Below are 27,911 nucleotides of genomic sequence, written 5' to 3' on the forward strand. Positions count from 1 at the left end.
TTTTTTGAAGAATTTTCAAAAATAGCAGATCTACAAGCTCGTAGCTTGTATATCTGCTATTTTTGAATAGCCAAAGATATCTAAAGTGACACAGATGCGTTCCAGGTCTTAATGGGTTAATTCATTCCCTGTAATTCTATTTGGCATGTAACATTAATTAAAATGTTAATGCTTACAGGGAATGCATAGATACAGAGCCCTGACACCAAACTATGCTTCATATATCTATGCTCAATTATGCTCAATAAAAATATAGTCTAAAATCATCTAAGAGTTGCCTGACTGAAATACGTATTGTGAAAATAGCCGAACTACAAGCTCACAACGCCTCGTAACGCAAGGTGTTGTGAGCTTGTAGATCGGCTATTTTCACTTTCACTCTTTCTTATATTATTTGACAATTTGGCCAATGTTCGACCAGTTTTCATAGTATAGTTTGTTGATTACATTTCTTTTTAGCTATTAAAAAGGTCTTAAAAGTCCATAATTCCCTCAAAAATCATGCGGGGACCCCCCCTGGGGATCCTGACCCACAGGTTGAGAACCACTGTCCTACTAAAGGAAGAGTAGGGAGATCACCTCCAGCCACTGCAGATGTGCTGGTAGTTATAGTGTATTAATAGTATATTCTACCAATACAGATTGGTTAAAATATAAATGTATTCATTCAAATAAGTCCTGGATTGTAGCTTTAAAATGAATGATCAACCCATTTCAGCGGGTTTTAGAGAACTATTGATGGGAACTACAACATCTCAGAACATCACATCACAATGGTAACAAGGTAGGGCTGTGTGATACGGACACGATCAAACATGAGATTTTGTTATTTAAAAAAAATATAGTATAAGGTGATTAAAACCAGGAAAAGACAACAATTTTGCCACATCACTACGATATGCTATCCAAAATCCCAGATGATATCTAGTCTCATATAATATAACAATATCATCATAATATTGATGCATTGGCCAGCCCTAGAAGAAGGTCACCTTGTTTTAAGCAACCATCAAACGGCAGTCAGTGAGTGGCTGTTGCTACATCTTCATCATAATCTCAGTGTGGTGTATGTTGGCGTTCGTTCAAGGCTCACTCACCATGTTGCTGGCGTTGCCCCGGGCAACAGAGGGGGGCTGGGCTCTGGGCGGCGGCACTCTGCTGGTATTGGCTGGAGCGCTGCTCTCAGCTCTGAAAACAGGAAGTAAAAAAAAATTGGAGAGGAATTGAAGATAAAACAAGGGAGAGAACTGTTTTAATTGAGAGATTGACTGATTTAAAATGTATGTTTTATCACAGAGCAGGGCAGGCCCTATCTATAGGCATCACAATTATTTTACCCCCCAAAATTCAAAAATTCCTATATGTTAAATAATGTTTATGATGTATCTATCTAACCCTATCTGAATAGGACCTGTGGTTATGTGAAGGGAATATTCAGAGTTGCTTAAAGGCATTCGGAAAATGAGTGAGATACATCTGGATCAATCAAACCACCATTTAATAGGCGCTTCTCATCAAATAGTCAGTCTTACATCGTGACAGGCAGAACAAGTCTTTCAACACATTTTAGGGCACACTTACCGTATATATTGTGGATAGTAACTAGAAAGTACATTTACTCAAGTACTGTACTTAAGTATAATTACCACTACATCTCAGAGGCAAATATTGTACTACAATTATTTGAAAGCTTTAGTTACTATTTACTTTGTAGGTTTTGATTATTATTAGAAAACATACATTAACCACTTCAGCCCTATATATTCTTTGGCTAATTGAAAATAGCCAATCTACAAGCTCACGCGACACGTTGTGAGCTTGTAGATCTGCTATTTTCAAAAGATTTTGAAAACGTTTTGAAAACTTCTGAAATGGGAAATTCTGCGTAAGGAGTACTTTTACTTTTGGTACTATAAGTACATTTTGAATACAGGACTTCTACTTGCAACAGAGTATATCTACATAGCAGTATTGATAATTTCACTTAACTACAAAATGTTAGTACTTCCATCACTGCATGGGAGTGAACAGTGAGTATTATATAAAGGTGTCTTTATGGTCACTTCCTGCTGTACTGTATTTCAGGATGACAGGTGACAGTTGAGCATAGGTGACGTGTGCTCAGCTGTTTACTGTTTTGCAATGGTGGAAAAGTACTAACATTTTGTGCTTAAGTAAAAGTATCAATACTGCAATGTAGAAATACTCTGTTACAAGTAAAAGTCAGGAATTCAAAATTTACTTCAGTAAAAGTACAAAAGTATTTGGGATCAAAATATACTTAAAGTACTGAAAGTAGAAGTACTCATTATACAGAATATCCCATTTCAAGTTTTCTAAATATATAAAAATCTTTTGAAAATAGCAGATCTACAAGCTCACAATGCGTCGCATCACGACGCGTTGTGAGCTTGTAGATTGGCTATTTTCAAATAGCCAAAATATATATAGAGCTTAAGTGGTTAATGTATGTTTAGTAATAAAGTTTTCAAATAATTGTAGTGTAGAATAAAAGTACAATATTTGGATCCGAGATGTAGTGGAGTAGAAGTAACAGTATTGGAAATTGGAAATACTCCAGTAAAGTACAAATACCTCAAGATTTTACTTAAGTACAGTACTTAGTTACTTTCCACCACTGCTGTGTGTGTGTGTGTGTGTGTGTGTGTGTGTGTGTGTGTGTGTGTGTGTGTGTGTGTGTGTGTGTGTGTGTGTGTGTGTGAGAGAGTGTGTGTGTGTGTGTGTGTGTGTGTGTGTGTGAGAGTGTGTGAGTGAGTGTGTGAGAGTGAGAGTGAGAGTCAGAGTGAGAGTGAGAGAGAGAGAGAGAGAGAGAGTGAGTATGTGTGTGATGTCTGACTCACTCGTATGCCTGCGAGCGTTTCCTGCGGCTCAGCCCCAGTCGCTTCAGCAGCTCGTTCCTGCGCAGGAAAACGAACGCACCCAAAGCCAGGAGAGGGAGGATGAGGAAGAAGAAGACCAACAGGAAGTCTCTTAAAGATGTGTCCTTATCTAGAGAAAGACACACACAGGACAGAGAAAGACATGGTGATGGCATTGCATTTTACTTTACTTGTGTTATGACCACTCAAAGGGCTGTACATTGTTTGCTTCACATGCACACACACACACACACACACACACACACACACACACACACACACACACACACACACACACACACACACACACACACACACACACACACACACACACACACACACACACACACACACACACACCTGCTTATCAGGAGAGAGTGTCAGTGTCTTGGTCAGACGAAAGAAGGATCACGCACCTAGTTTTGTGTGTGCGTGTGTGCGCGCGTGTGTGTGTGTGTGTGTGTGTACATACCATTCCACGTGGGTCCACTGTCCACACTGCCTCCATAGCCAGTGACTTCACAAAGGGGCGGAGCCCAGCCGTACTCGCAGTGACAGTTCTTATTGTTGTTACATATCTGAAAGACACAGGAAAAATATAATAACAAATAATAACAATAATAATAATAATGGCACTTCTATACATAGAATTCTTGATCAGAAAAGTAGAATTACATAAGGAAAGGTTGAGAAAGACAGAAAGACAGACAGACAGACAGACAGACAGACAGACAGACAGACAGACAGACAGACAGACAGACAGACAGACAGACAGACAGACAGACAGACAGACAGACAGAGTTACCCCGTGTCCGGTGCATTTGCTCTGCAGGTCACAGTCGTACTTGAGGACTTCTGCTTCACTTCGACACTCAAAGTTTATGCACACCTGAAGAAGAGAGAATGGTATTACTATGTTTGTGAGGACATAAAAATTGCCAAAAATAGACGAAAAATAGCAGATCTCTCTCTGCGACGTGTTATGAGCTTGTAGAGCGGCTATTTTTCGGTGCACAACACTGGTGCAACTAAATATAAATCAGGTATAACTCTTAACGCTAAACTCCTAAAAACATTACTGTTAAGGGCCCTGTCTTGCGTGCCTCCTTACCCATTATATGCCGAAACGTTTTTTTGCTATTTTGAAAAACATTTTTAAATAGTTCAAATAGTCGATCTACAAGCTCACAACCTGTCGATGTAGATCGGGGCTATTTGAACTATTTAATATTTTTTTTCAAAATAGTAAAAAATGGCAAAAAAGTTTAGGCATAAGGGGCAAGATAGTAGAGTTCTCAACGGGCCTGAAAATTAAGGCCCAGCCCTAACTGGGCCCGGCCCGAACAATTACCATAATGTTAGGCCCGAAAACCCGAAAAACTCATGGAACCTGAGGCTTCGGGCAGAATTTGAGAACTCTAGAAGATAGGGCCCTATAGGTAAGTCTAATCCTCACCCAGACCTCAGCCTGAATCTTTTCCTAATTGTATGTCTTAACTCTACAAATCGAGAGTTATGCATATAACTAAGGTTCTACGAATTCCGGATGACCGCCAGAGGCAGTGTTTTCAACACCTGGATATCCATCACGCGCTCGCGTATGGGTCGAATATTAATACCAACAAAGTCACTCGTGACCTGTGTGCACGCACGCCACCTATATAGGGGCGGGGCACACAGCGTTCATCCTCATGAAATCTTTTCGTCGAGAATGAGATTCCGAGTGACAGTCAACTCTGGCGGTCATCCGGAATTCGTAGAACCTTAGTTATATGCATAACTCTCGTTCTACTTCATTCCTACTGACCGCCAGAGGCAGTGTTTTCAACACCTGGATGACTAATACCAACATAGTCACGAGGAATCTGTGCTTACCGAAGTCGGTTTGCAGATAGAATAAACACCACAGCCGTCGCCACAGGATGCGAGACGGCCAGGTTGACTATATATAGGAGCGGGCAAAAGCCCATGAAAGATGAAGCCCAATCGGCTGCATCTCCTGGCCTGCTCCAAGCCTGTATCACTGAGGGAGAGGCTCTGGCAACACCCACAGTCAAGAAAGGCCTTGGGGGAACCTAGAGGCCCCCTGAAGACGTACATTTGCCTGAACGCAGCAATGAAAGTCTCCATTAAGCCAAGGCACAGCTGTGCCCTTCCTCACAGACAAATACAACCAAACTCCAGCCATCACGGCTATGTCCTGCCACAGAGCCCGGACGGGACACAATAGGCAGGTACTAGAATGCAGTTGCTCCACCTCTCTGGTTGAGGAGCAAACTAACAAATCAACAGGCTAGCTGACGTGAAATGCAGAAAGCCTCTGAGGACGTGAGGAGGGGTCGGCCATATGGTAAACCCAGACCCATCGGAATCCCACTTTAACAGTCTCTGGCAATGGCCAGGGCATGAAGCCCATCTACTCACTTTTGCAGATGAAGCAGTGAGGACAAAGAGTACTAGCAGATAGTCATCTGAGAGCAGCCCGATGTACCGGCTGGGGACAAAGCTTCCAATACCCCAGGCAAGCATCATGAAGGCACCCATGCCACCTGTGGGGGCCACACGCGGAGAGCATCTCAATGGTAGAGAGGCTGAACCCTCTATCTAACATCATCCGCAGATATCTAGGGCAGCATAAGCACAGAGCAACGCTCCAACCTATGCAGTGGCCCTTGTCCCGACTAGAGCACAGTCTACACTCGCTGGCGTGCAACGCCCTGGTGTACGATGCACAAAAATCCAGTAATTTTTGGACAATAGTTTTGAATTTCAGTGGTCAATGACGCAGCCGAAGGTTAGGAGTGAGGATGCCACATGCACCTCCCCCCCTAACTGTGACAGGAGATCTTGTCTCTGTGGAGAGGCCAAGGCACTTCATTGAGAAGCTGCAGTAGGCCAGAGCATCTTGCCCTAACGGACTGGTCTGCCCCGGAAGGGAGACCTACAGTCAACAACGCGTTATGCCCTCAAGGCTAACGGTACTACCGCTCTGCCATACCTATGCCCGTGATCCGAACTGCTATCGGATCCAAGAGGCTACCAGTGGGAAACATGTCCGCAGCCTGGACTGTACACCCAACAAGCTCATTGCTATGAAATTTGCAAGATGAGGCAAGGTCCACGAAAGGAGCTTCCAAGCCTCCTGCAGAGACTGACTGGGTCAAGCGCCCCAGAAGGCAGACTGTTGACATATTGTGTTATTGAACACGCCATAACATCCTGAGGGCCAGGTGCACTGCACGCAGGTCCAGTGCATTAGCGACACTGGCTGGAGACCCTCACCATTCTGTTGCAGTCTTGGGGTTCGAAGCCCAAGCCACAAAATATATATGCACATTTGTACAAGCGTGAAATTTGTCCGCTGTATTTATTTACCCATCCTAGAACTACTAGGAGCAGTGAGCAGCCATTCTCCGGCGCTCATGGGGCAATTAGGGGCTCAGACAGGGACACACATTGACCCACTTCTGGCCTGGCGTCAAACCCGGGACACCCAGAGGCTCTGGCTCATTACCAAAGTAGACAGTGCCAATTCTCTAATCATGCAAGCAACCGCCTAGAGTGATAGGCACTGTATAGGCGCTGGGTAGGCGCTGGATAGGCGCTGGATAGGCGCTGGATAGGCGCTGGATAGGCGCTGGATAGGCGCTGTGTCTGCGCATCAACACTCGCATGCCGGAGGGCCAGGGCGAGGTAGTCAAGGGAATGTCCAATACGTCACATTCCAGCCGCTGTGGCATGGCTCTAGTTAGCAGACCAGCTAAAACTGTGGCCATGAGCAACGGTCATCCAGCTCAACAGCTTCATCTAGTGACACCACCAGAGAAGCAATGTTCATAGTTTAGGCGTTTAGCAGGCGCTCTTAATCCGGATCGACTTACAGTAAGGTAATGCAAGTAAAGTAAGCAATGTTGGCATCAACCACTAGCCTTAGGTCTAGGCCATATTGGGCTGTACTCCCCATGGCTGACCAGTCCTTGGTAAGAGGTTCTGGAACTGGCCCACATGCCAAATCTCATGATGTACGGCACCGAGGGTGTACAACGACGATAGTTGTTGGACGCATCCATTTAGGCCAAGCCGTTATATGGCCAGCTGGGCTATGTACTCTCAACGCTTTCGTCCAGCGACAAGCAGTAGCGGAGCTACACACTCCCAATGCCAGCGGTATATTCCAGTGGGCGCACGCCGCAGTGGCGTGGTCCCTCCAAAAGCGGCAGAGCGAGACACACTCTCAACGCTAATACTTTCCACTCCTTTCTTCCAGCGACAAGCAGTAGCGGAGCGAGACACACTCCTAATGCTTACGCTATATGGCGGTGGGCCGCCCGTCATGGTTTCTCAAAGCGGCAGAGCGAGATGCACTCTCAACGCTAATCCTTTTCCCTTCTTTCGTCGATTGACAAGCAGTCCCCGAGACACACTCCCAATGCTAGGGGTATATTCCATTGGGGGGCACACCGCAGTGGCGCTTACAAATGCAAAATACAGCATGCAGCTGGTATAACATGACTGTCAGTCATTATTTCTTGTTTCCTTTTTTCCTGTCCTCATCATGATTTGTGTGCATGGGGATCTCATCTTAAACAAGCTCAATGCTTAATGAGTTTTCCAATTTAGTAGACCTTGTACTGTGAATTTGTACTTCCATGTACTGCTTTCAATACAGTGGCCAAGAGTTCGTCATCCTGACAATTCCTCTAGCTGAGAAAGCATCCAGAGGGCTCAATGCTAGCATCCCTGTGGGAGGCAAATCCGCCCCAACCAGGCCAACCCAGTCGACCTTTCTGCCAGCAGTATGCCGCTGCAATTAGCCAAATATTCACAGCCATAGCCTGTGTCAGGCACCATAGTCAGGACATGACCGGCACAAGTAATGGACCTTCCCTTCTGGGACCAGCAATTGTTGCAATAATCCATGGGCAACAGCAACAGAGTGAGACACTCAATACTACTGATGACGTAGCCGTAGCAAAAGCGAGAATCATTCAGGCTACAGTGTCAAGGACACAGTATGATAGTCAAGAAGTGGCAAAGCAAAACACACTTCAATCGTCATATAGAATTCTTTAAGAAAATTTCACTACCAAGCACATAGTATTATCTGGATAGCAGCAGAGTGACATACACTCAAGCTACGATATCAGTATTCACAGTATACTGCATATGTTGAATAGCAGTAGTGAGTACCAGGTACACACAGTATTAGTGGGTAACAGCAGCAGAGTGAGATACACTTGTGCTATTGGTAACGTAGCCATAGCAACAGAGCGAGAATCGTTCAAGCTACAGCGTCAAGTACCTATGTACTTGTTAATGTATTGTGTCTTGGACACAATTAACACAATTAACATTAATGTTAATTAATGTTGTCTTGGACCCCAGGAAGAATAGCTGCTGGTTTCCCTTTTTGCCGCAGCTAATGGGGATCCATTGCCAATAAACAAAGCTTATTGATTATCAGTACCCAGAGTACAATGTTACTAATATGTAACTTTGTCGTAGCAAGGAGCGACAACCACTCAAGCCACAGTGTCAAGTCATGTGTCAAGTACCCACAGTATGAAAACCAAGTGATGGCCAGGCAAGACACACTTGAACCATACCAGTATTATAATTCCATTTTACTACCAAGCACAAAGCAGTATAACCTGAATAGCAGCAGCGAGTCACACTCAAGCTATGATACACACTCAAACTGTGAGGTTAAGCACACACAGTGGCAGTATTGGCATATATGCTGCTTAAGTCAGCTGTCATTGATCAGCGAGACCTCTTTTATCCCATTAAGACCTGGAACTGTGTCATTTTTAGATTTGAGCTAAAAAGCATTATTTACACTTTGGGCTATTCAAAAATAGCAGATCTACAAGCTCATAGCGCGGCCCAAGTACATGTAGTAATAGGTACACAGTATATCGTCCAATAACGACAGAGTGAAGCACACTATGGATGTCCTTTATTAGCTGCAGCTAAATTATATTTGGACTGGTTAAATTGGGGTTTGAACCAGGGACCTACAGACTTGCAGGTAGACAGTGTACTGACTGAGCCGGATAGCAATCAAGCTAACACGCGCCATATGTCTGGTAGATAGAATGTCTGCGTCAAAGTGAGAACCACTTTCAGCAAAAACATTCACAGAAGAGCGCTCATACAGTGGTGTAAAGTAACTAAGTACATGTACTCAGTACTGTACTTAAGTACAATTTCGCTTAGGTATTTGTACTTTAATGGAGCCCAGTTATCTGCCACTGCGCGCATTAACGCCTTGGTCGTCTCCTCGAGGCGAAAGAACACCTTCTATGAGACACATTAACCAGTCAATCTGGCTCCACCGCCGTCGTGTCATCGAGGCGAGAGACGGTCTTCTCAAAGCGGCAGAATGGGATACATCCTCAACGCTGAATACTTTCCCCTCTTTTACTTTATTTGTCTGTAAACAGCACAATACATGCACTCACCGTCGCCAATGCACAGCTATGGCTCCCTTCTTTTTATCCGTGCCAGGTTCAACAACAACGGTGGAGTGGGGAAAGTCAACGGTGTTATTGTCGTTAGCTCCAATGCTAGCAAGCAACCGCTAACTCCATTCACCGTCGCACTTTTTTTTTTTTTGCTTTTTTTCCTTGTTCCTTTCCGACAGCCCCTATAAACGGGGTAACGTAATTCCATGGTAGCAGGCTACGCAGTCTCTGGAGGACGGACCGTAGTCCGTAGCCCCAACCGTGTTGGTTACGAAACTTCACGCGCAGCTGCAAGTATCGACCTACGCTCTTGGAGGCGAAAAGATGAAAGAGGATGAACGCTGTGTGCCCCGCCCCTATATAGGTGGCGTGCGTGCACACAGGTCACGAGTGACTTTGTTGGTATTAATATTCGACCCATACGCGAGCGCGTGATGGATATCCAGGTGTTGAAAACACTGCCTCTGGCGGTCAGTAGGAATGAAGTAGAACTTTTTTTTAACCATAAATCAGCCGTTTCTGTTATGAGGACCAGGAAAATGGTCCTCACAATGTCTATTCGTCAAATTCTACTATTGTGGGGACATTTGGCCACACACACACACACACACACACACAAACTGCGTACCTTTCCCTCTCCACACCTGGTGCCGTCGGCAACCATCCCGGGGTCTGGGACGTCTGTGCCAAGTTTGAAGTCCACTCCGTAACACTTGGTCCCTGAGATCGGTGTCGTTATGATCGACGGTTCGATTCCAAACACGTTGGGACCACTGTCTACGTTAGAACACTGCAGCTTGCCACACAGAGCGTTTCTATGGAGACACAAACACACACACAAAGTAAGACAAACACACGCACGTACGCACACACACTTTTTACTTCATGCTCAGTCAAAGGTACTCATCACAGAGTGTGTTTATATGTGATTTTGTGTGTGTGTGTGTGTGTGTGTGTGTGTGTGTGTGTGTGTGTGTGTGTGTGTGTGTGTGTGTGTGTGTGTGTGTGTGTGTGTGTTTGTTGGTGTGTGTTGTACCTACTTGCTCTCGCACTTCTTGTAACCATAGTTCTGATAACCGCAGTTTCCAAAACGATCTCCTTTACTGTTTACATCTTTAAAACAAACATCTGGAGCTGTTCTGGCCTCTGATTGGGGGAGGGGAGGGGAGGAGAAGAGAAGAGAAGAGAAGAGAAGAGAAGAGAAGAGAAGAGAAGAGAAGAGAAGAGAAGAGAAGAGAAGAGAAGAGAAGAGAAGAGAAGAGAAGAGAAGAGAAGAGAAGAGAAGAGAAGAGAAGAGAGAAGACATGTTGTTAACAAATCTAACCACCAGAGGGGGCTGAAAGCTCGTACAATTACTTGTACAAGCTCTTGTTTTATTGGATCTTGTTTATTTGATTTGTCTCATCTGTTTAAGAAAGTAGGTAGCTGATATATTGCCCTTTTACCTTAGAGCTAGGTATACTCTTAGTTGCTTGTTTTAGAAGAGAATGCACTTAAAGGAGCATTTCCCCCCTGGAAGAACTTACAGTAACTCAATGTTAATAATATTTGTAGTCGATAACAGTAGCAACATTTGAAATTTGCACCCTATGGCCAGAAAAATATAGAAGTCTGTGTGTTTGACTGGGGTTTGACTGGACTGCTGCATTACTACAATGACCATAATGCTTTGTAGTTAGGGAATTTTAGCAAGATGTTTGGACCATCTGTGAAAAAAATTACTACCAATAGCTTTCTTCACCAATGTGTTCTTATAGGTGTCTAGAATCACCTCTCAATTAATGCAAACCCAAATCCTGGAGAGCCAATCAAAGTTAAGGAGCCCAGAGGGCTTGGGTGAAAAATATGAAAACAAATGTAAGTCTAAAATTAACTTGTGAGGTGTCTAACTAGGGGTTTTCAGGGGTGCTGAATTTTTGAGTAAAAATGTCTCCCTGGCCATCTAATATTGGTATATTGGTTATTGTTAAGCTGTAATATAAAGCACAGTGTACTGTATAATCAACGGTAGGGGATTGGGGTGTTTTCTGAAATTGATTCTATTCTGAAAAATATACATATATATATTGCTAAACGCTTGATAAGAGTGTACACCTACTGTGCACATGATCAGTGGGATACACTGTCTGCATGTGGGGAAGGAGCAGGAGTGTTGCATCCTGGAAAATATTTCTGGACGATTTTAAGGTATGGTAGTGTATCTACTTTTTGGCATTTCTTTTCCTCTGCTGGCAAAACTTTGTTTACTGTGAAATTAGAATATCAATTTTCTCTAGCCTATTGCTTACATTGAACAACCATTAGTTAAACAATCATGACACCTGTCTTTTAGTAGGCATTAGGCAACAACCGAGGTATCTTATTTGGGGTCATCTCCGTTTTTCCAGTCCTCATGAAGTCTTCTGATTAATGCTGCATCATCCACACTCTCAGAATAAGACAGAATCTGTGCATAGCCTTTTTGGATGACTTTTGAGAGCTTTTGAATCTCAGTCTCAGGACCACAAGCTACAGAATCCTCTTCCATGTTGTTGCCTACTAAAAGACAAGTGTCATGATTTGATGACATATTTTCCAGGATGCAACACTCCCGCTCCTTCCCCACATGCAGACAGTGTATCCCACTGAGCATATTTTTTTTTTCGGGAACAATAACAATAACCAATATACCAATATTAGATGGCCAGGGAGGGATTTTTACTCAAAAATAATGGTTGGAATGGATTCAGCACCCCTGAAAAACCCTAGTTAGACACCTCACAAGTTAATTTTTTATTTTATTTCATATTTTTCACCAAAGCCCTCTGGGCTCCTTAACATTGATTGGCTCTCCAGGATTTTCCACAAGGATTTGGGTTTGCATTAATTGAGAGGTGATTCTAGACACCTATAAGAACACATTGGTGAAGAAAGCTATTGGTAGTAAGTTTTTTCACAGATGGTCCAAACATCTTGCTAAAATTCCCTAACTATTGGGGCACTGCCCTTCCTTGTGGGAGGGGAGGCTGCGTGGGGGTGTGGTCTACATTGTAGTCGGGAAATAAGGTGAGATAAAGAGACTATGAGTCAAATGACTCATAGTCTCTGAGGATATGGATACAAATCTAAAAATACAGATAAAACACAAAAAACACACCAGGATCATGTTTATGGGTCCTAGACCTAGATAAAAATAGGGGTTTTATGCAAAATCAGCGAAATGTCCCTTTAAGACTTCCAATGATTAGTAGTTTTCTTGCCTACCTAAGTCACTTTGGATAAAAGCGTCTGCTAAATGACCGTAATGTTATGCAATGTAATGTAAATTAATTGAATGTCAAATTACAGTAAAAGAAAACCAGATATTTACTTTGTCCAAATATGTCTTTGCACTGCTGCTCGTAGTTCTGACATCTTCCATTATAACAGACGGCCCGCTGGTTCTGACATGGATGACCGTTCTGCACCACAAAACATAACACAAAGTCAACGCACAACTTAACATGCGTGTACATGCATGTATACGTGTGTGTGTGTGTGTGTGTGTGTGTGTGTGTGTGTGTGTGTGTGTGTGTGTGTGTGTGTGTGTGTGTGTCTCTCTCTGAGAGTGTGTATGTGTGTGTTTACCTGCACAAATACGTCTGACTGACAGAGTGCTGAGGAACCATTACAATACTCTGGTAAATCACACTCTTTGTCTGTAGATGACCTACAAACTGTACCTCCTGGTATGAACTAGAGAGAGAGAGAGAGAGAGAGAGAGAGAGAGAGAGAGAGAGAGAGAGAGAGAGAGAGAGCGAGAGAGAGCGAGAGAGATACAGAGAGAGAGAGATACAGAGAGAGAGAGATACACAGAGAGAGAGAGAGAGAGAGCGTCAATATCCTTCAATTAGTTTCTCTACCTGACAAAGAAGGCAGCAGATAACATATTGTTTTATCTGAATGTTAAATACACTATATTGTCTCTGTCGGGTGGAAACCTCATATGTCCAAAACGTTTGGTTACTTTTCAGGAATCAAATTCAAAAATAGAAAAAGTATCAGATCTACAAGCTCAAAACGCGGTGCGAGGTGGATCTGCTACTTTTGATGCTTTTGTGTGACGCTGTAGTATGATCAAGTAGGGTGTTAATTAATGGAAAAACACAAAAAGTTAGAATATGGATATAAGAGGTTTCTGACCGACAGCGACAAAATTATTAGCCATGCACGGCTGCATGCCTACGGCCAGCGATGATACGCCGACCCTCAGCTGGATCATCTCAGGCGATGACAAAAGGCCGGGATGATAATCTGTATACATCAATATGAATATGTATATATATATATACACAGTGGTGTAATGTAACTAAGTACATTTACTCAAGTACTGTTTAAGTACAATGTTGAGGTACTTTTACTTTACTGGAGTATTTCCAATTTTCAATACGTTTACTTCTACTCCACTACATCTCAGAGGCAAATATTGTACTTTAGTTACTAGTTACTTTTTAGATTATGATTATTATTACAATAATTAACCACTTCAGCCCTATATATATTTTGGCCATTTGAAAATAGCCGATCAACAAGCTCACAATGCGTCGTGATGCGACGCATTGTGAGCTTGTATATCTGCTATTTTCTAAAGATTTTTATACATTTGAAAACTTACACTAAACATAATGAGTGCTTTCTACTTTTGGTACTTTAAGTACATTTTAATACCAATACTTTTGAACTTTTACTCAAGTAAATGTTGAATTCTGGACACAGAGTATTTCTACATTGCAGTATTGATACTTTTACTTAAGTAGAAAATGTGAGTACTTTTCCCACCACTGTATATACAGTATATATAATATTAATAATAGTTGTCTACCTGACACTTGTGACAGCAGACTCCGTACGCACACTGAGCTCCTTTCTTCAGCTTACAAGTCTTATATTCACAGCAGGGGTCCTTCTCACACTCCTACACACGCACGCACGCACGCACACACACACACACACACACACACACACACACACACACACACACACACACACACACACACACACACACACACACACACACACACACACACACACACACACACACACACACACACACGCACACACACGCACACGCACACACACGCACACACACACGCACACGCACGCAAGCACGCACACACACTGCACAGTCAGTTGTCCATAGTTCCAGTATGTGATTATTCTGTATTTTCTGTACATTTGTTTTGTTTTGTATTTCTTGCTTTCAATTTCTTTGGCATCTATTGTTAGTTATGGCCATATTGTGACCACATATGCTCTAAAAGTGTGAAAAACATATTTTTCTAAAAGCTCTAATAATCCATCCATCCCTACCTTCTCTGAGCCGCAGTCACACTCCTCTCCCATGTCCACCAGTCTGTTTCCACAGAAGGGGGCGCTGTAGGCCTCGTCAGGCTGCGGAGCGTTGAGCAGACAGGAAGCTGCTCCCGACAGAGTCAACTTCTCAAAGTCATCTGCACTGCAACTACTGAAGTTTCTAGAACCACTGGAGAGGGAGAGAGGAGAGGGAGAGAGAGGGAGGGAGAAAGAGGGAGAGGAGAGGTTTAGTGTACAGGAATGTTGGATTGGTGAAGAAACCATGTCCCACATCTTAAATGGGTGCCATGTATACAGGGGACTCTACATAATAGGCATGACAGAATAGTGGATTTGATACCAAAAAACATCTCTTCTATTGTCATGCTGTATAAGCATTCTACTGTGAAGCCGAGCATGTTTTGCCTGTGTAATGATGATTCTGTGTTCTCTAACAATTCAGCTAACACCCCTGATGTCATTGTTGTTAATGAAAACCATAGGGAGGTGTTCATTCTCGAGGTCGGCTGTACTTTTGATTACAGCTTAGAGGAAGCCTTCCTAACCAAAGTGCTAGAGCAGACCATCTCACAGCTAGGCTACAGATGTAAAATTTTGGTTTTTATCTTTGCTGGTTGTGAGGGGCCTTCAAATGGCCGGCCTCTCCAAAAGGAGGGCCAACAGTTATACTGCTCAATATCAGCTATTATAGGAAGCCGCTCAATTTGGAGGAGGCGTTGTTTCCTTTACCCATGATTGTTGTCTGCTGTGTTTGACAAGTCTGCCAACATTATTGTATGTAACAATGTTCTGCCTTATATGCACTTTGTAACTGGCTGTTTTCCCATTATCTGACTGCACTGGCAGTGTTTATGTCCTTTGTACAAGGCATTCTTGTACTTCTTGTACATAAATACATATTTTAAATGTGTGTGTGTGTGTGTGTGTGTGTGTGTGTGTGTGTGTGTGTGTGTGTGTGTGTGTGTGTGTGTGTGTGTGTGTGTGTGTGTGTAGTGTACATACGTGGCTCCAGAGTTCATGATACAGGCCTCCACAGCACAGGTGCAATCTCTGCCGTCATCGTGATTCATCCCAAGGTTATGACCCAACTCATGAGACACGATGGATGCAAAGGAGGGCACGTTGTTATTAGTGAACTACAGGGGGAGAGAGAGAGAGTGAGTTACATACATAATAATAATAAACTTTATTTGTATAGCACCTTTCATGACATGAGATGCAGCTCAAAGTGCTTTACAGAGCAAGAATACATTTACAGAAAAAGTACAACTAATTTAACAATAAAACAAAAAGAAAAGCAAAAGCATAAAACATTAAAACAAATGCAAAAAGGGCAGTGAATCACACAAAACAGTGAGGACATGAATAAAAACTGATTTAAAAATCAACTAAAAGCAAGAGTGAAGAAATAGGTAGGGGTGGTTTGGAACATATCTAGGCAGGCAGTCATAGATGTAGGAAGGTGACAGACCATTTAGAGCTTTATAAATAAATAAATAAGTAAAATAATTTCAAAATCAATCCTAAAAACAACCGGGAGCCAAAGTAATGAAGCTAGAACTGGAGTAATATGTTCTATCATCTTAGTAGTTTTAGTTAAAACTCTGGCTGATGTGTTTTGAACAAGTTGTGATCTGTCAGTTGTTTTCTTTGGCAGGGCAGAAAAAAATGTACATACAGACAGACAGATGCAGACAGAAACATAGAGAGAGAGAGAGAGAGAGAGAGAGAGAGAGAGAGAGAGAGAGAGAGAGAGAGAGAGAGAGAGAGAGAGAGGAGAGTTTATTTTCACATTAAAGTGATCTTAGGAACAGAACAGGAAGTGACATACGGCATTGATCCCGCCCCCATGGCTCCTGGAACACACGGTGGAGACGAAGGCCATGCCAGCTGTTCCTCCGAAGGCCTTCCTCCTGCAACAACAACATCATCATCATCATCATTTTCATCTCCACACATCTACCATCTATATGTGTGTGTGTGTGTGTGTGTGTGTGTGTGTGTGTGTGTGTGTGTGTGTGTGTGTGTGTGTGTGTGTGTGTGTGTGTGTGTGTGTGTGTGTGTGTGTGTGTGTGTGTGTGCTTTTGATAGATACTAGTTATACAATGCAGATACAGTATATCGTTGCTGTTGGGTAGAAACCTTGTATCTCCATATTTCAACTTTTTTATGTTTTAAATGTTTAAAATTAATACTTCATTATACGCACAAAAGTAGTGAAAAAAGCTCACAAGGCATGATGCCTTGTGAGCTTGTAGATTGCACTATTTTCACTACTTTGAAATGTTTTTAAAACAATAATAAAAAAGTTTTGCTGTCGGGTTTCCACCCGACAGCAAAGATATGTTGGCTACTTGTTCACAAGCTATTAAGTTGCACAGGGATGCGTGCCTCACTGTGATAAAACATGATAATATATGTGTGGCCTTGTGGTTTAAAGATACAAGTACCACCAGCAGCACTGTGCAGACCTATTATGCTATCAAGTACTGAGTGATATTTCTATTCCAACTCTGCCTCTGATTTAACCCATTAAGACCGGGAACGCATCTGTGTGTCATTTTTAGATTTATTTGGCTATTCAAAAAATAGCATAGCATAGGTATGAGCTTGTAGATCTGCTATTTTCGAAAAATCGTGAAAATTTAAGCGAACATTTGTAACTCAAATCTTTGCTGGGGGGGTCCCTGGACCCAAATATTTTGAGATAGGGGTCCGTGGCCAAATACATATCATTTTGGGTGATCCTTGACATGAAAAAGTTTGAGAACCACTGATATTATAGCAACGGATTTAGAAGACATTTGTAGAATCCCCAGAAGCAAAGATTTGAGTTACAAATGTTCACTTTAAAAATATAAATATTCAAAGATTTGCACAAATTTTCACAACTTTTCAAAAAGATCTACAAGCTAATAGCGCGGCAATGAGCTTGTATGCTATTTTTTTTATAGCCAAAGAAATCTAAAATGACACAGATGCGTTCCCGGTCTCAAAGGGTTAATGATGCCATTTGTGCAACACGTAAGACGAATGTACTCTAAACGCTGTGCTCTGTAAATTACACAGAAAATACAGCAGCCACTGCCAGCAGCTACAGTTTAATTAATGCTCTTCCCGTTTTTTGCAGAAGCGAGAAGCTTCTGGGAACTCAGATTACAGTTTAATGTGTTTATTTTTCTTTGTCTGTTTCTGTCTCCCGACCTGAACTTTCCCCATTAACTCATTCCTATCACGCCGGTGTCGCGCAACCGGAAAATAGCCGATGTAAAAGCTGCGTCATGTTGTGAGCTTTTAGATTAGGCCTGTCACAATTATGACATAATCGCCTAATCGCAATTATTTGAGATAATCCCATTCTTTTTTGTATAATGGTCATAATCATTGCCACGTTGAAATATCTTCATACATTTTGACATTTTTTAAAAATAGTGGAAATAGCAGATCTACAAGCTCAAAACGTGTCACGATGTGACGCGTTTTGAGTTTGTAGGTCGGCTATTTCTGCTATTTTCAATGCTGTCCTCATAACTATAGTAATACAAATGTGTGTGTATGTGTGTGTGTGTGTGTGTGTGTGTGTGTGTGTGTGTGTGTGTGTGTGTGTGTGTGTGTGTGTGTGTGTGTGTGTGTGTGTGTGTGTGTGTGTGTGTGTGTGTGTGTGTGTGTGTGCGTGTGTGTGCCTACAGGATGAGCTGTGCTGAGTCATGTCTGCGTCTGGGGACCAGGTCTTTCTCTCTCCACTGGGTGAAGCGACTCAGAACTTCTCCTGCTGAGCCTTCAGTGCTGATGTGGTTCTGCTGAGACCAGATCTCCAAGCCCACCAGGACCACGCGCACATTCAACTGGATGTATATCTGATGGACAGACAGACAGAGATTTGGAAGACAGAGAGAGAGAGAGAGAGAGAGAGAGAGAGAGAGAGAGAGAGAGAGAGAGAGAGAGAGAGAGAGAGAGAGACAGAGACAGAGACAGAATGAGACATAAATTAAGAACTGAACTGAATGTGATTTATGTTACAAAAATACTTACATGACGCAGATTCCGTTTCCGGTTTCCGGTTTCCGGTTTTCTTTTTTAGGCATTTTAGGCGAGAATAGGGAAACACACGGTTTTTCACACGGTATAAAAAACGCACGGAGAGCTCTAGTTCTATTTTCTTTGGTCTGGATGACGAACAGTCATCTGCGTCGTGTATCACATCGTACTGCAGGCCGATCGCCGATCTGAGACAACGTCACAGCCACGAAAATCGCTGGCACTGGGGAGTACTTTATGAAAATACTCTGGCAGTCAAAGAGTTAAGAAAATATTATTTATTTTATTTTAATATGCTCATAAAGTGCTCTGTGCTCATAGTGAGGGGTGAATAAAATTAGCAAACGTTTCTGTCCTGGGACCTTTATTTTATAAATGTTATTTATTTTATGCAGCGAGCGAGTCTTTTTCTGCCAGTTCTCCTTTATGTTTTTCAGACCACCGCACCGGCAGTCAACCCTGCAAGGGTAAAGAAGGGCACAACAGTTTACACTGTTCTTTGGAGTTATAGTAGTTACATATGAACATCATTCCTGTCGGTCATTGTGTCAATTCTATTAGATGGAAAGTTTATCACAGTCATTTGATTTATGAAAACATTTTCACCTCAATCGAATATCAAACGCTTTGGCATGTTATACTTAAAGTAATAAATGTGTTATTCACATAAAAGACTTAGCAAATAGTCTAGTAGTACATTAGAACTAGTCTTGTAGATATTAACTAGTCTAGTGAATATGCCATAATGTCAGTTATAATCATCAGAAAGGACATTTCTCCATGCATGCTTCATCATTCATCCATACTCACACTGTCGATATAGTTGGCGAGGTGAACCATCTCCTCTCTAATAGCGGTCTCATTCCTATTCATATAGGTAAACTAGAGAGACAGAGAGAGGTAGTTATAATAGTTGTACTGGAAGACTGGTTGAGATGTGTGTTGTGTTGTACTGGGAGGTGTGTGTTGTACTCACCCTCTCGTTGTCAACGACAAGCAGCAGTTCCACATAGTGAGTTTGAGGTAGAATTCCACGCTTTGACTGTTGAGACACACACACACACACACACAGTTATATGATATGCATAATTAAAGGGCTGTCCCCTCATAGGCGGTTTGGTCTTAACCACTTAAACCCTATTTACTTCATTGACTCCCAGGAGTCTATAAGTAAGTGGGGCGGCAGTGGCTCAGGGGTAGAGTGGCCGGGTAGTGTGAACTGGAAAACCGCAAGGTTCCCAGTTCGATCCCGGGCTGGGGCGCTCCCCTAGAGTTAGTGTCGAAGTGTCCTTGAGCAAGACGCTGAACCCCTAATTGCTCCCGATGAGCAGGTTGGTGCCTTGCATGGTTTCCTCCGCCATCGGTGTATGAATGTGTGTGTGTGAATGGGTTAATGGCACAATCAATGTAAAGCGCTTTGGATAAAAGCGCTATATAAAAACGCACCATTTACCATTTTACCATTTAAGTAACTAACTAGCCTTATGGGAACCAATGGTTCCCGAGCCACCTGATGAAGGCCAACTGTGGTCGAAACGTCGTACCATGTCATTTTGTCTGTGTACTGGATCAACGAACTGGATGTGCGCAACCCACTGTTTTAAACTAATCCCGAGCCATGTGGCCCATAGGGCAGGAGCCCATCTCCTGTTTCTGTAGTGTGAAGCGGCTTGATGTACAAGTACATTCCCCAGCCATGATATACAGAAAACACAGAAGTACATCCCCTGGAAATGACGCTAGTATGTCGCAGGTACTTATGTTACCCCCATTCCAACCCTTGATGCTGAGTGCTAAGCAGGGAGGCATTGGGTCCCATTTTTATAGACTTTGCTATGATCCAGCCAAGGGATTGAACCCCGACCTAGACACTCTAACCACAAAGCTGCTAAGTCTGCTGGAGTTCTGAGTTTGTACATCTGCCATATTTGCAAAGCGTTTGCCCTAGGTTAGGGATGTTAGGGTTCAAAGTGGTTAAGCTTGCCGCATTCTACAAATGATATTTTTTCAACTTCGGTTCAGCAGGTCTTTCCTGAAAAGAACAAAGTTCTCTGTTTTATAAACTGTCTTATACTCACTGCAGCTCTGCTGAGTTCTGAACATTAGACCCTGCCCATTGTATACCCTGCTGGAACTGTGATTTTACCATGGATCTCAGCTCCATATATCAGTGGTTCTCAACCTTTTCAGGCCGTGACCCCCCCACCCTAAAGGACTTGGGATGTAGGAGTTGGGGCATTACATTTTGTTTGACTCGGTTCCACAGATAAATATTGTGAAAATAACAGATCAACAAGCTCACAACGCCTCGCGTTGCGAGGCGTTGTGAGCTTGTTGATCGTCTATTTATATTATTTGACAATTTGGCCAATGTTTGGCCAGTTTTTATACTATAGTTTGTTGATTACTTTTGATGCAGTAACAGTCTTTTTTCTTTTCTTGAGGTATTAAAAAGGTTTTAAAAGTCCTTAAATTGTCACTTCACTGTCATCTGGGGACCCCCCAAAATCATGTGAGGACCCCCCTGGGGGTCCTGACCCACAGGTTGAGAACCACTGGTATACCCTGCTGAATCTGTGATTTTGCCATGGATCCGAGCTCCCAATCTCACTATCCGACATGCTTACTATGCGTTATCTTGTATTTTCCTTTGTCTTGCACTATGCAAGCACTGCTGGGGGTGTGTGTTGTATATTGTATGTTTTGTCAATTATTGATAGTGTTGCGTTGAATGTGATGTCTTTTACCTTGCTGTATCTACAGTACCTTTTCTTGCCCTGTATCTTAACTGCTGTGCTTCCGAATCCCCCGCAGGATCAATGAAAGGTCTTATCTCATGTTATCCGACTTGCTTTGTCTCTGAGATTTCATCATTTCTGGCACCAGAACACAGTGGTCACATCATGTGTGCTATCTCTCTCTCCATGAATTAATTGCCATCTGGTTGTATTTGTACTCCCTCAGATAAGCGATTATAGAGCTTTGTTTTCTCATAACTTCCTCAATCACAACCTGTCGGTGGTACACTGTGGGCATATTATGGAAATTACACAAGATAAATCACGAGCGCAGTCTAACGAGTCTGACTCATGATGTTAGCATTGGTGTCTCTGTCTGTAGTGATGTTCAGCTAGTTAGAAAATCTTGGATGTACCCCCACAGTGAGTTTGAAAACATGACCAACGACAAAAAACTCCCAAACCTACTGGTAGAAACACAACAATGTGCGAACACAGCAGCAAGATGTGTGAACTGTTGATAAAAGACCCTAACCCTAACCCAATGGAATACAACCACCACCCTAAGGACTACTAACCATTGAGTTTCCTGCACTGCATCTCTATCTGTACCGATTTATAACATGTATAACGTTGCAATATAGCTCTGTTTAACACTATGCTGTACCCCCTCCAACTGTACATACTTTCCCCAGTTTTAATTAAATTGCTTTTACTATATTTTGACACTTGCTTTAGCAATGTAAACCTTTTTCTCATGCAATTCAATTCAATTGAAGAGAACTGCCGAAAATAACGTTGTCTTGGCAATGCGTTTGTTTGTTCTTATTAATGCGTTTATAAGTTTGCTCTGAGTCTGCATTTGTTGGCCAAAACTGACAAATACAAATCTCTTGAAAACTCTAGATTTAACCCTTTACTTCCATCAGTCTATTCGTTTCAATATTTGCAGTAGCCATTGTAAAATTCACATTACAATGGTCAGTTAACCTGAATAGACTGGTCTGTGCATAACTGTCTGCAAATTTGTTGATTAAATCAACTAATGGATTGGTTAATACATTTCTATGACAATTATTCAACTAATGGATTGGTTAATACATTCCTATCACAATTATTCAACTAATAATGTCTTTAGTCAAGGATAGCCATAGAGCACATGCATAACATCTTATAGTGCGTGCGTGCGTGCGTGCGTGCGTGCGTGCGTGCGTGCGTGCGTGCGTGCGTGCGTGCGTGCGTGCGTGCGTGCGTGCGTGCGTGCGTGCGTGCGTGCGTGCGTGCGTGCGTGCGTGCGTGCGTGCGTGCGTGCGTGCGTGTGTCTGTACCCGGACATGCTGGCTGACAGTGTGATGTCTGTGGGGGATGTCTTCCGACTCGTACTGAGCATGCTCCGTGGCGTTGGCGGGGTCGTGGCCGTGGCCAGCGTGTGCCGTGCCACACCCCCTGGGCTGTGATGTCACATCCTGGAGGCGGTACAGCAGGTGCTGGTCGGGGGCGGAGTCTGAAGGCTCAATACCGTAACTGTCATTGGTGAAGTGCAACACTCCTCTGATAGAGACGGACAGCGAAAGAGAGAGAGAGAGATGTAAAGAGAGAGACAAATTAGGCCTGACAGTATCAATACTGTCACTACGAGATGCAGTGCAAACAGCACATAGTGTAATGTTTTTCTAGAAAGCAACATCAGAGCCAATGAGATGGCTCTGATCTCAATCCATCGGGCCAAATGGAATGGTGTATAATGTAAACAAATACTATTAATATAAAAATAATGTATTGCCAAATAATAATGTATTACCAAAACCAACAGTAGTGTTTCTGAACCCTCATTGACAGCTGAGCTGTCTCAATGGCTCTGGGCAGCGATTATATTACGGCTCCCTCCAGACCCCGGCAATGTTGTTTGTTCTGTTTAGTTTTTTTGCATTACCTGGTAATACCAACCTTACAGCCCAGTATTGTTTGGGGACTGTTTGACAATATGAAAAACAATATTACTGCCCAAAACCCAGTGAACCACGCTCGGGGACACATGTCATGTTGTTGGTTCAAACATATTTATATATATATAAGGGGCAAGATGTTACAAGCCAGAGCTTTCAGCATTGGTGCACCTGGTTCTTTAAAAAAATATATATATATCCCACGATTTTGTAACCCATTTTTCCACCCAGTGCCAATTGCCTATGTAATCCTGGGCGCTACTCTCCCTCTGCCAGCCTAGAGAGAGCCCAGAACTGAGCTCATGCCTCCTTCAATGCACGAGGAGCTAGCAAGCCGCTTCTTATCACCTGACAGCTGGCAGGACGTAGCGCGTGGAAGGAACACGTTATTCCAACCAGTTCCTTTCCCCTCCATCAGGCACCCCGGCTGACCAGGGGGAGGCGGTATAGAGACCAGGATTACTGCATGTTTTTTGTGAGGGTACCTACCCTCTGGTTCTTGGAACCTCTTGCAACAACATCTTAAACTAAATACTCTAGCATCTATTGGCCATTTTAGGAATTTACTTAATAACCGTTCCTTACCTGTATGCAACTGTTTTAACTGATTGCTGTCAACATGCAACTGTTTTAACTGATTGCTGTCAACATGCAACTGTTTTAACTGATTGCTTTCACGTGCAACTGTTTTAACTGATTGCTTTCACATGCAGCTGTTCTAACTGATTGTTGTCAACATATTGTCTTTCTTTGTTGTTCTTATGTTATTTATATGCATCTCGGCATCATTGTAAATGAGGGTCTCCCTCAATGATCTCTCAGAGAATTTTAAACAAAGGTTGAATGAATGAATAATGGAAATGTTGTCATGACAGGGCTCTCCCTTGAGTGTGTGTGTGTGTGTGTGTGTGTGTGTGTGTGTGTGTGTGTGCGTGTGTGGATGACTGATTTACACATTATTTACTTCCAGTCCTAGAGTCCATTTAGTCTGGACTCAGACCAGGTGTGACTGCTGAAGATCAGCCTTCACCCACAACACAACTGTATTTCACAAAAGGATCTGTTTGTGTCGTGAGCATCTAGGTGTGTGTGTGTGTGTGTCTTGTATTCTAGCGCACACACGCACGCACACACACACACACACACACACACACACACACACACACACACACACACACACACACACACACACACACACACACACACACACACACACACACACACACACACACACACACACACACACACACACACACACACACACACACACACACACTAGGAGTGCGTGGGATGCATTTGTGTGTAAATGACTCAATAGTATGAAGATACATTGTGATTAGTGTGTGAGTGTGTGTGTGCCATCTGCCAGAAGAATAATGAGTTATAAATAGAAAGAGAGACTGTCATCACCTGGGGTGATTGTGATTTTGCAGCCCAGCCACCTAGGCTTTGGAACTAAACACCCTGCCTGAGAACGTAAGCCTAGCAAAGTCAGTGCCATCTTTTAATATCACTTCTGAAAACCTGCTTTTATATCAAGGCCTTGTCATTGTTTTCATTGCCTCTTTTATATAACTTCCTTGTATAGCTTATAGTAAATGATATTTGTGTTTATTGATGTTTAGAGACGTTTATCCTACACTTTGTGACTCTGAGTGTTTTGAAAAGCTCTTTGTAATCAAAGTTAATTGATGATTAATTATTATCCTTCTTATAAACAGTGGTGTACATTTACTCAAGTACCGTACTTTTCTACTCCACTACATCTCAGAGGCAAATATTGTACTTTTACTCAACTACAATTATTTGAAAACTTGAGTTACTAGTTACTTAGATTTTGATTATTATTACAAAACCACTTCAGCCCTACATATATTTTGGCCATCTGGAAATAGCCGATCTACAAGCTTACAATGTGACGCATTGTGAGCTTGTAGATCTGCTATTTTCTAAAGTTTTCTTTTTAAAAACTTGTAAAATGGGACATTCTGCATAATGAGTTATTTTACTTTTGGTACTTTAAGTACATTTTTATGCCAATACTTTTGTGCTTTTACTCGAGTCAATTTTTAATTCCGGACTTATACTTGTTGTAATGGAGTATTTCTACATTGCAGTATTAACACTGCAATGTACTTTTCCACCACTGCGCGTATACAGTAGACTTAGAGAAAAATAAGCTCAAGCGAAGTTTGTTTACCGATCAGGTTTTATCAGTCACAACGTGTCCTCTATAATAGTCTAGGCCCCCCTCCTGTGTTCGCTCAAAAACGTATTAGTGTGGATGTTGCGAAAAAGAAAGAGAGGACAGGACAGGACAGAGAGAACGAATCACATGTGATTGTCCTGCCAATAAAGCTAATTTGAATTTGAGTGGAGACACACAGCGTGAAAGAGAGAAAGGACAGGCAGAGGACAGAGAGAGAGAGAGAGAGAGAGAGAGAGAGAGAGAGAGAGAGAGAGAGAGAGAGAGAGAGAGAGAGAGAGAGAGAGAGAGAGAGAGAGAGAGAGAGAGAGAGAGAGAGAGAGAGAGAGAGAGAGAGGATAGTGCAAGAACAGAGAGAGTGGAGAGAGAGAAAGAGAGGATAGTGTAAGGACAGAGATTGGAGAGAGACAGAGAGAGGACACAGAGAGAGACAGAGAAAGGTTAGCTGGAGGACAGAGAGAGATAAGTGGACAATTAAATGAGAGAAAGATTGAAAGCGAAAAAGCCCGTTCAGATATACAATATTTGCAGGCAATGTGGAGGCATATTTGATTTGGTGTATATCTTTTACATGAATGTAAAATCCAGCAGGGTCAAATGTGTTTCAGCTTCACCCAGGTGATGGCTGCTCAGGTGGTTATGATGAACGCTTGAGGGGGAGCAGTTAGGGGACCCGGTGACCTTCTGATTACCACACGGCGTCTCTACTCACCCAGCGACGCCCGCCCCATGTGTGTGTGTGTGTGTGTGTGTGTGTGTGTGTGTGTGTGCGTGTGCGTGTGCGTGTGCGTGTGCGTGTGCGCGTGTGTCTTGAGTATACCTGAGTCCGTTACAGATGCTCATTGCAACAGACGAGTCCTGCATGTCTTCAACATAACCCTGGTAATGACAGTGCTTCTGAAAAACAAAAACAAAAACACACACTGTACACTGCTTGCTTGTCCACAAATGCTAAGAATGTTCTTTAGATAGCATGCTGTTTAGACAGATGCTAGCTTTGATGTTAAACCCAGTATACTAGTTTCTTTGTAACGCTTGATTGTCTTCCTTGCACTCTATTTACGTGATCACTGTCGTAAATTGAAATCCTGCTGACAAATCACCCTGTCGTTTGTTGACACGAGTGACTTTTACTCTAATCTTGCACCTTTTAAGTCAATCTATAGGATAAAAGTGACTGCTAAATGCCTAAATTGTAAATTATATGGATGGCCAAAAACATACCAAACTAGAATAATATCAATAGGGGAAAAGGAAATAGTTTAGTGGCCAATTTAGGGCCAATTTAGGGCTACATTAAGAAGTAATGGTCGTGTCAGTTCTAATTCATAAACTGTAGGCGCAAGAGTAATTCACTCACAAAGCACTTTTAGTGCTAAAACGAGCTCCTCCAAGTCAGGGAGAAATTAGGGGTAGACAAGATAATTTAATGAATGCACTCACACACGGACAGCATTGGCCACATCGCAGCATTATTGCGAGGGTGAAATAGGCTCTCTCTCCCCCTTCCTCCCTCACCTTCCCCTCTCTCCCTCCATCACTGATAGTGATAAGACTCTGCTTGGATGTCACAACCTCCCTCTCTCTCTCCCTCAGCCTCTTTCCTTCCCCCTCTTCCCTATCTCTTACCGTCTCTCCCTCCCTCTCTTTCTCTCCCTCACTGATCAAGAGAGATGTCACACACAGCAGAAACTGTTGCCAAACAACGATGACTTACACTGACGTCAACCGATGTCTGACAAGGCCAATTTGCGTGAACTTTGCCCAGTTCTGTTTATATACTGACGTCATAGACGTCAGAGACTGGCCACATGAAATCTGAGATCCAGGTGGATCTTGTTTTTAAATATTATGACTTGTGATTGAGATGATAGTTGAGGATTGTTGTCTAAATTAACACCATAAGACTATTACTTAATCTGTATTCTAAAATACTTGGAGATGGCAGCTGAAATGCATGTGATGAGCATCAACAACTAGCGCATCTTAACATGTGATTGTCCATACAGATATTATGATGTTTAAACATAATGGAAGACATTATTCTAGTTATTTTTCCCCAATATCACCCAGCCCTAGTGCAACTTCCTTTATTATTTTTTAAAAGGCCTAAGGCTCATCCCTATTAGACACACACACACACACAAAATACAGCATCCGCACACACTTCCCGTATGACTCCCATAGGAGCTTATGAAGCACTTCCTATTTGCATGAGTGTGTGTGACCGTGTGTGTGAGACACTGTATATGTGTGTGTGTGTGTGTGTGTGTGTGTGTGTGTGTGTGTGTGTGTGTGTGTGTGTG

At 42.7% G+C, this 27,911-nt stretch overlaps 1 protein-coding gene across 2 annotated transcripts in view; it reads right to left on the bottom strand.

Moving 5' to 3' along the window:
- adam9a (ADAM metallopeptidase domain 9a) overlaps positions 1-27,911 on the bottom strand; it is a 49,816-nt gene that overhangs the window by 3,594 nt on the left and 18,311 nt on the right. For both annotated transcript variants that reach the window (XM_080434332.1, XM_080434331.1), the window contains exons 5-21: positions 26,426-26,502; positions 22,782-23,004; positions 19,692-19,757; positions 19,526-19,597; positions 18,365-18,534; positions 16,509-16,590; positions 15,680-15,813; positions 14,675-14,846; positions 14,187-14,279; positions 12,953-13,060; positions 12,696-12,786; positions 10,387-10,492; positions 9,975-10,161; positions 3,685-3,768; positions 3,352-3,457; positions 2,862-3,009; positions 1,098-1,188 (exon numbers count right to left, since the gene is read on the bottom strand). In XM_080434332.1, the coding sequence (XP_080290458.1) occupies positions 1,098-1,188; positions 2,862-3,009; positions 3,352-3,457; positions 3,685-3,768; positions 9,975-10,161; positions 10,387-10,492; positions 12,696-12,786; positions 12,953-13,060; positions 14,187-14,279; positions 14,675-14,846; positions 15,680-15,813; positions 16,509-16,590; positions 18,365-18,534; positions 19,526-19,597; positions 19,692-19,757; positions 22,782-23,004; positions 26,426-26,502 (2,010 nt within the window). The remainder of the gene's footprint in view (positions 1-1,097; positions 1,189-2,861; positions 3,010-3,351; positions 3,458-3,684; positions 3,769-9,974; positions 10,162-10,386; positions 10,493-12,695; positions 12,787-12,952; positions 13,061-14,186; positions 14,280-14,674; positions 14,847-15,679; positions 15,814-16,508; positions 16,591-18,364; positions 18,535-19,525; positions 19,598-19,691; positions 19,758-22,781; positions 23,005-26,425; positions 26,503-27,911) is intronic.

Source organism: Gymnoscopelus braueri (genome assembly GCF_963280865.1).
Source record: "Gymnoscopelus braueri genome assembly, chromosome: 7".
Classification (NCBI taxonomy): Eukaryota; Metazoa; Chordata; class Actinopteri; order Myctophiformes; family Myctophidae; genus Gymnoscopelus; species Gymnoscopelus braueri.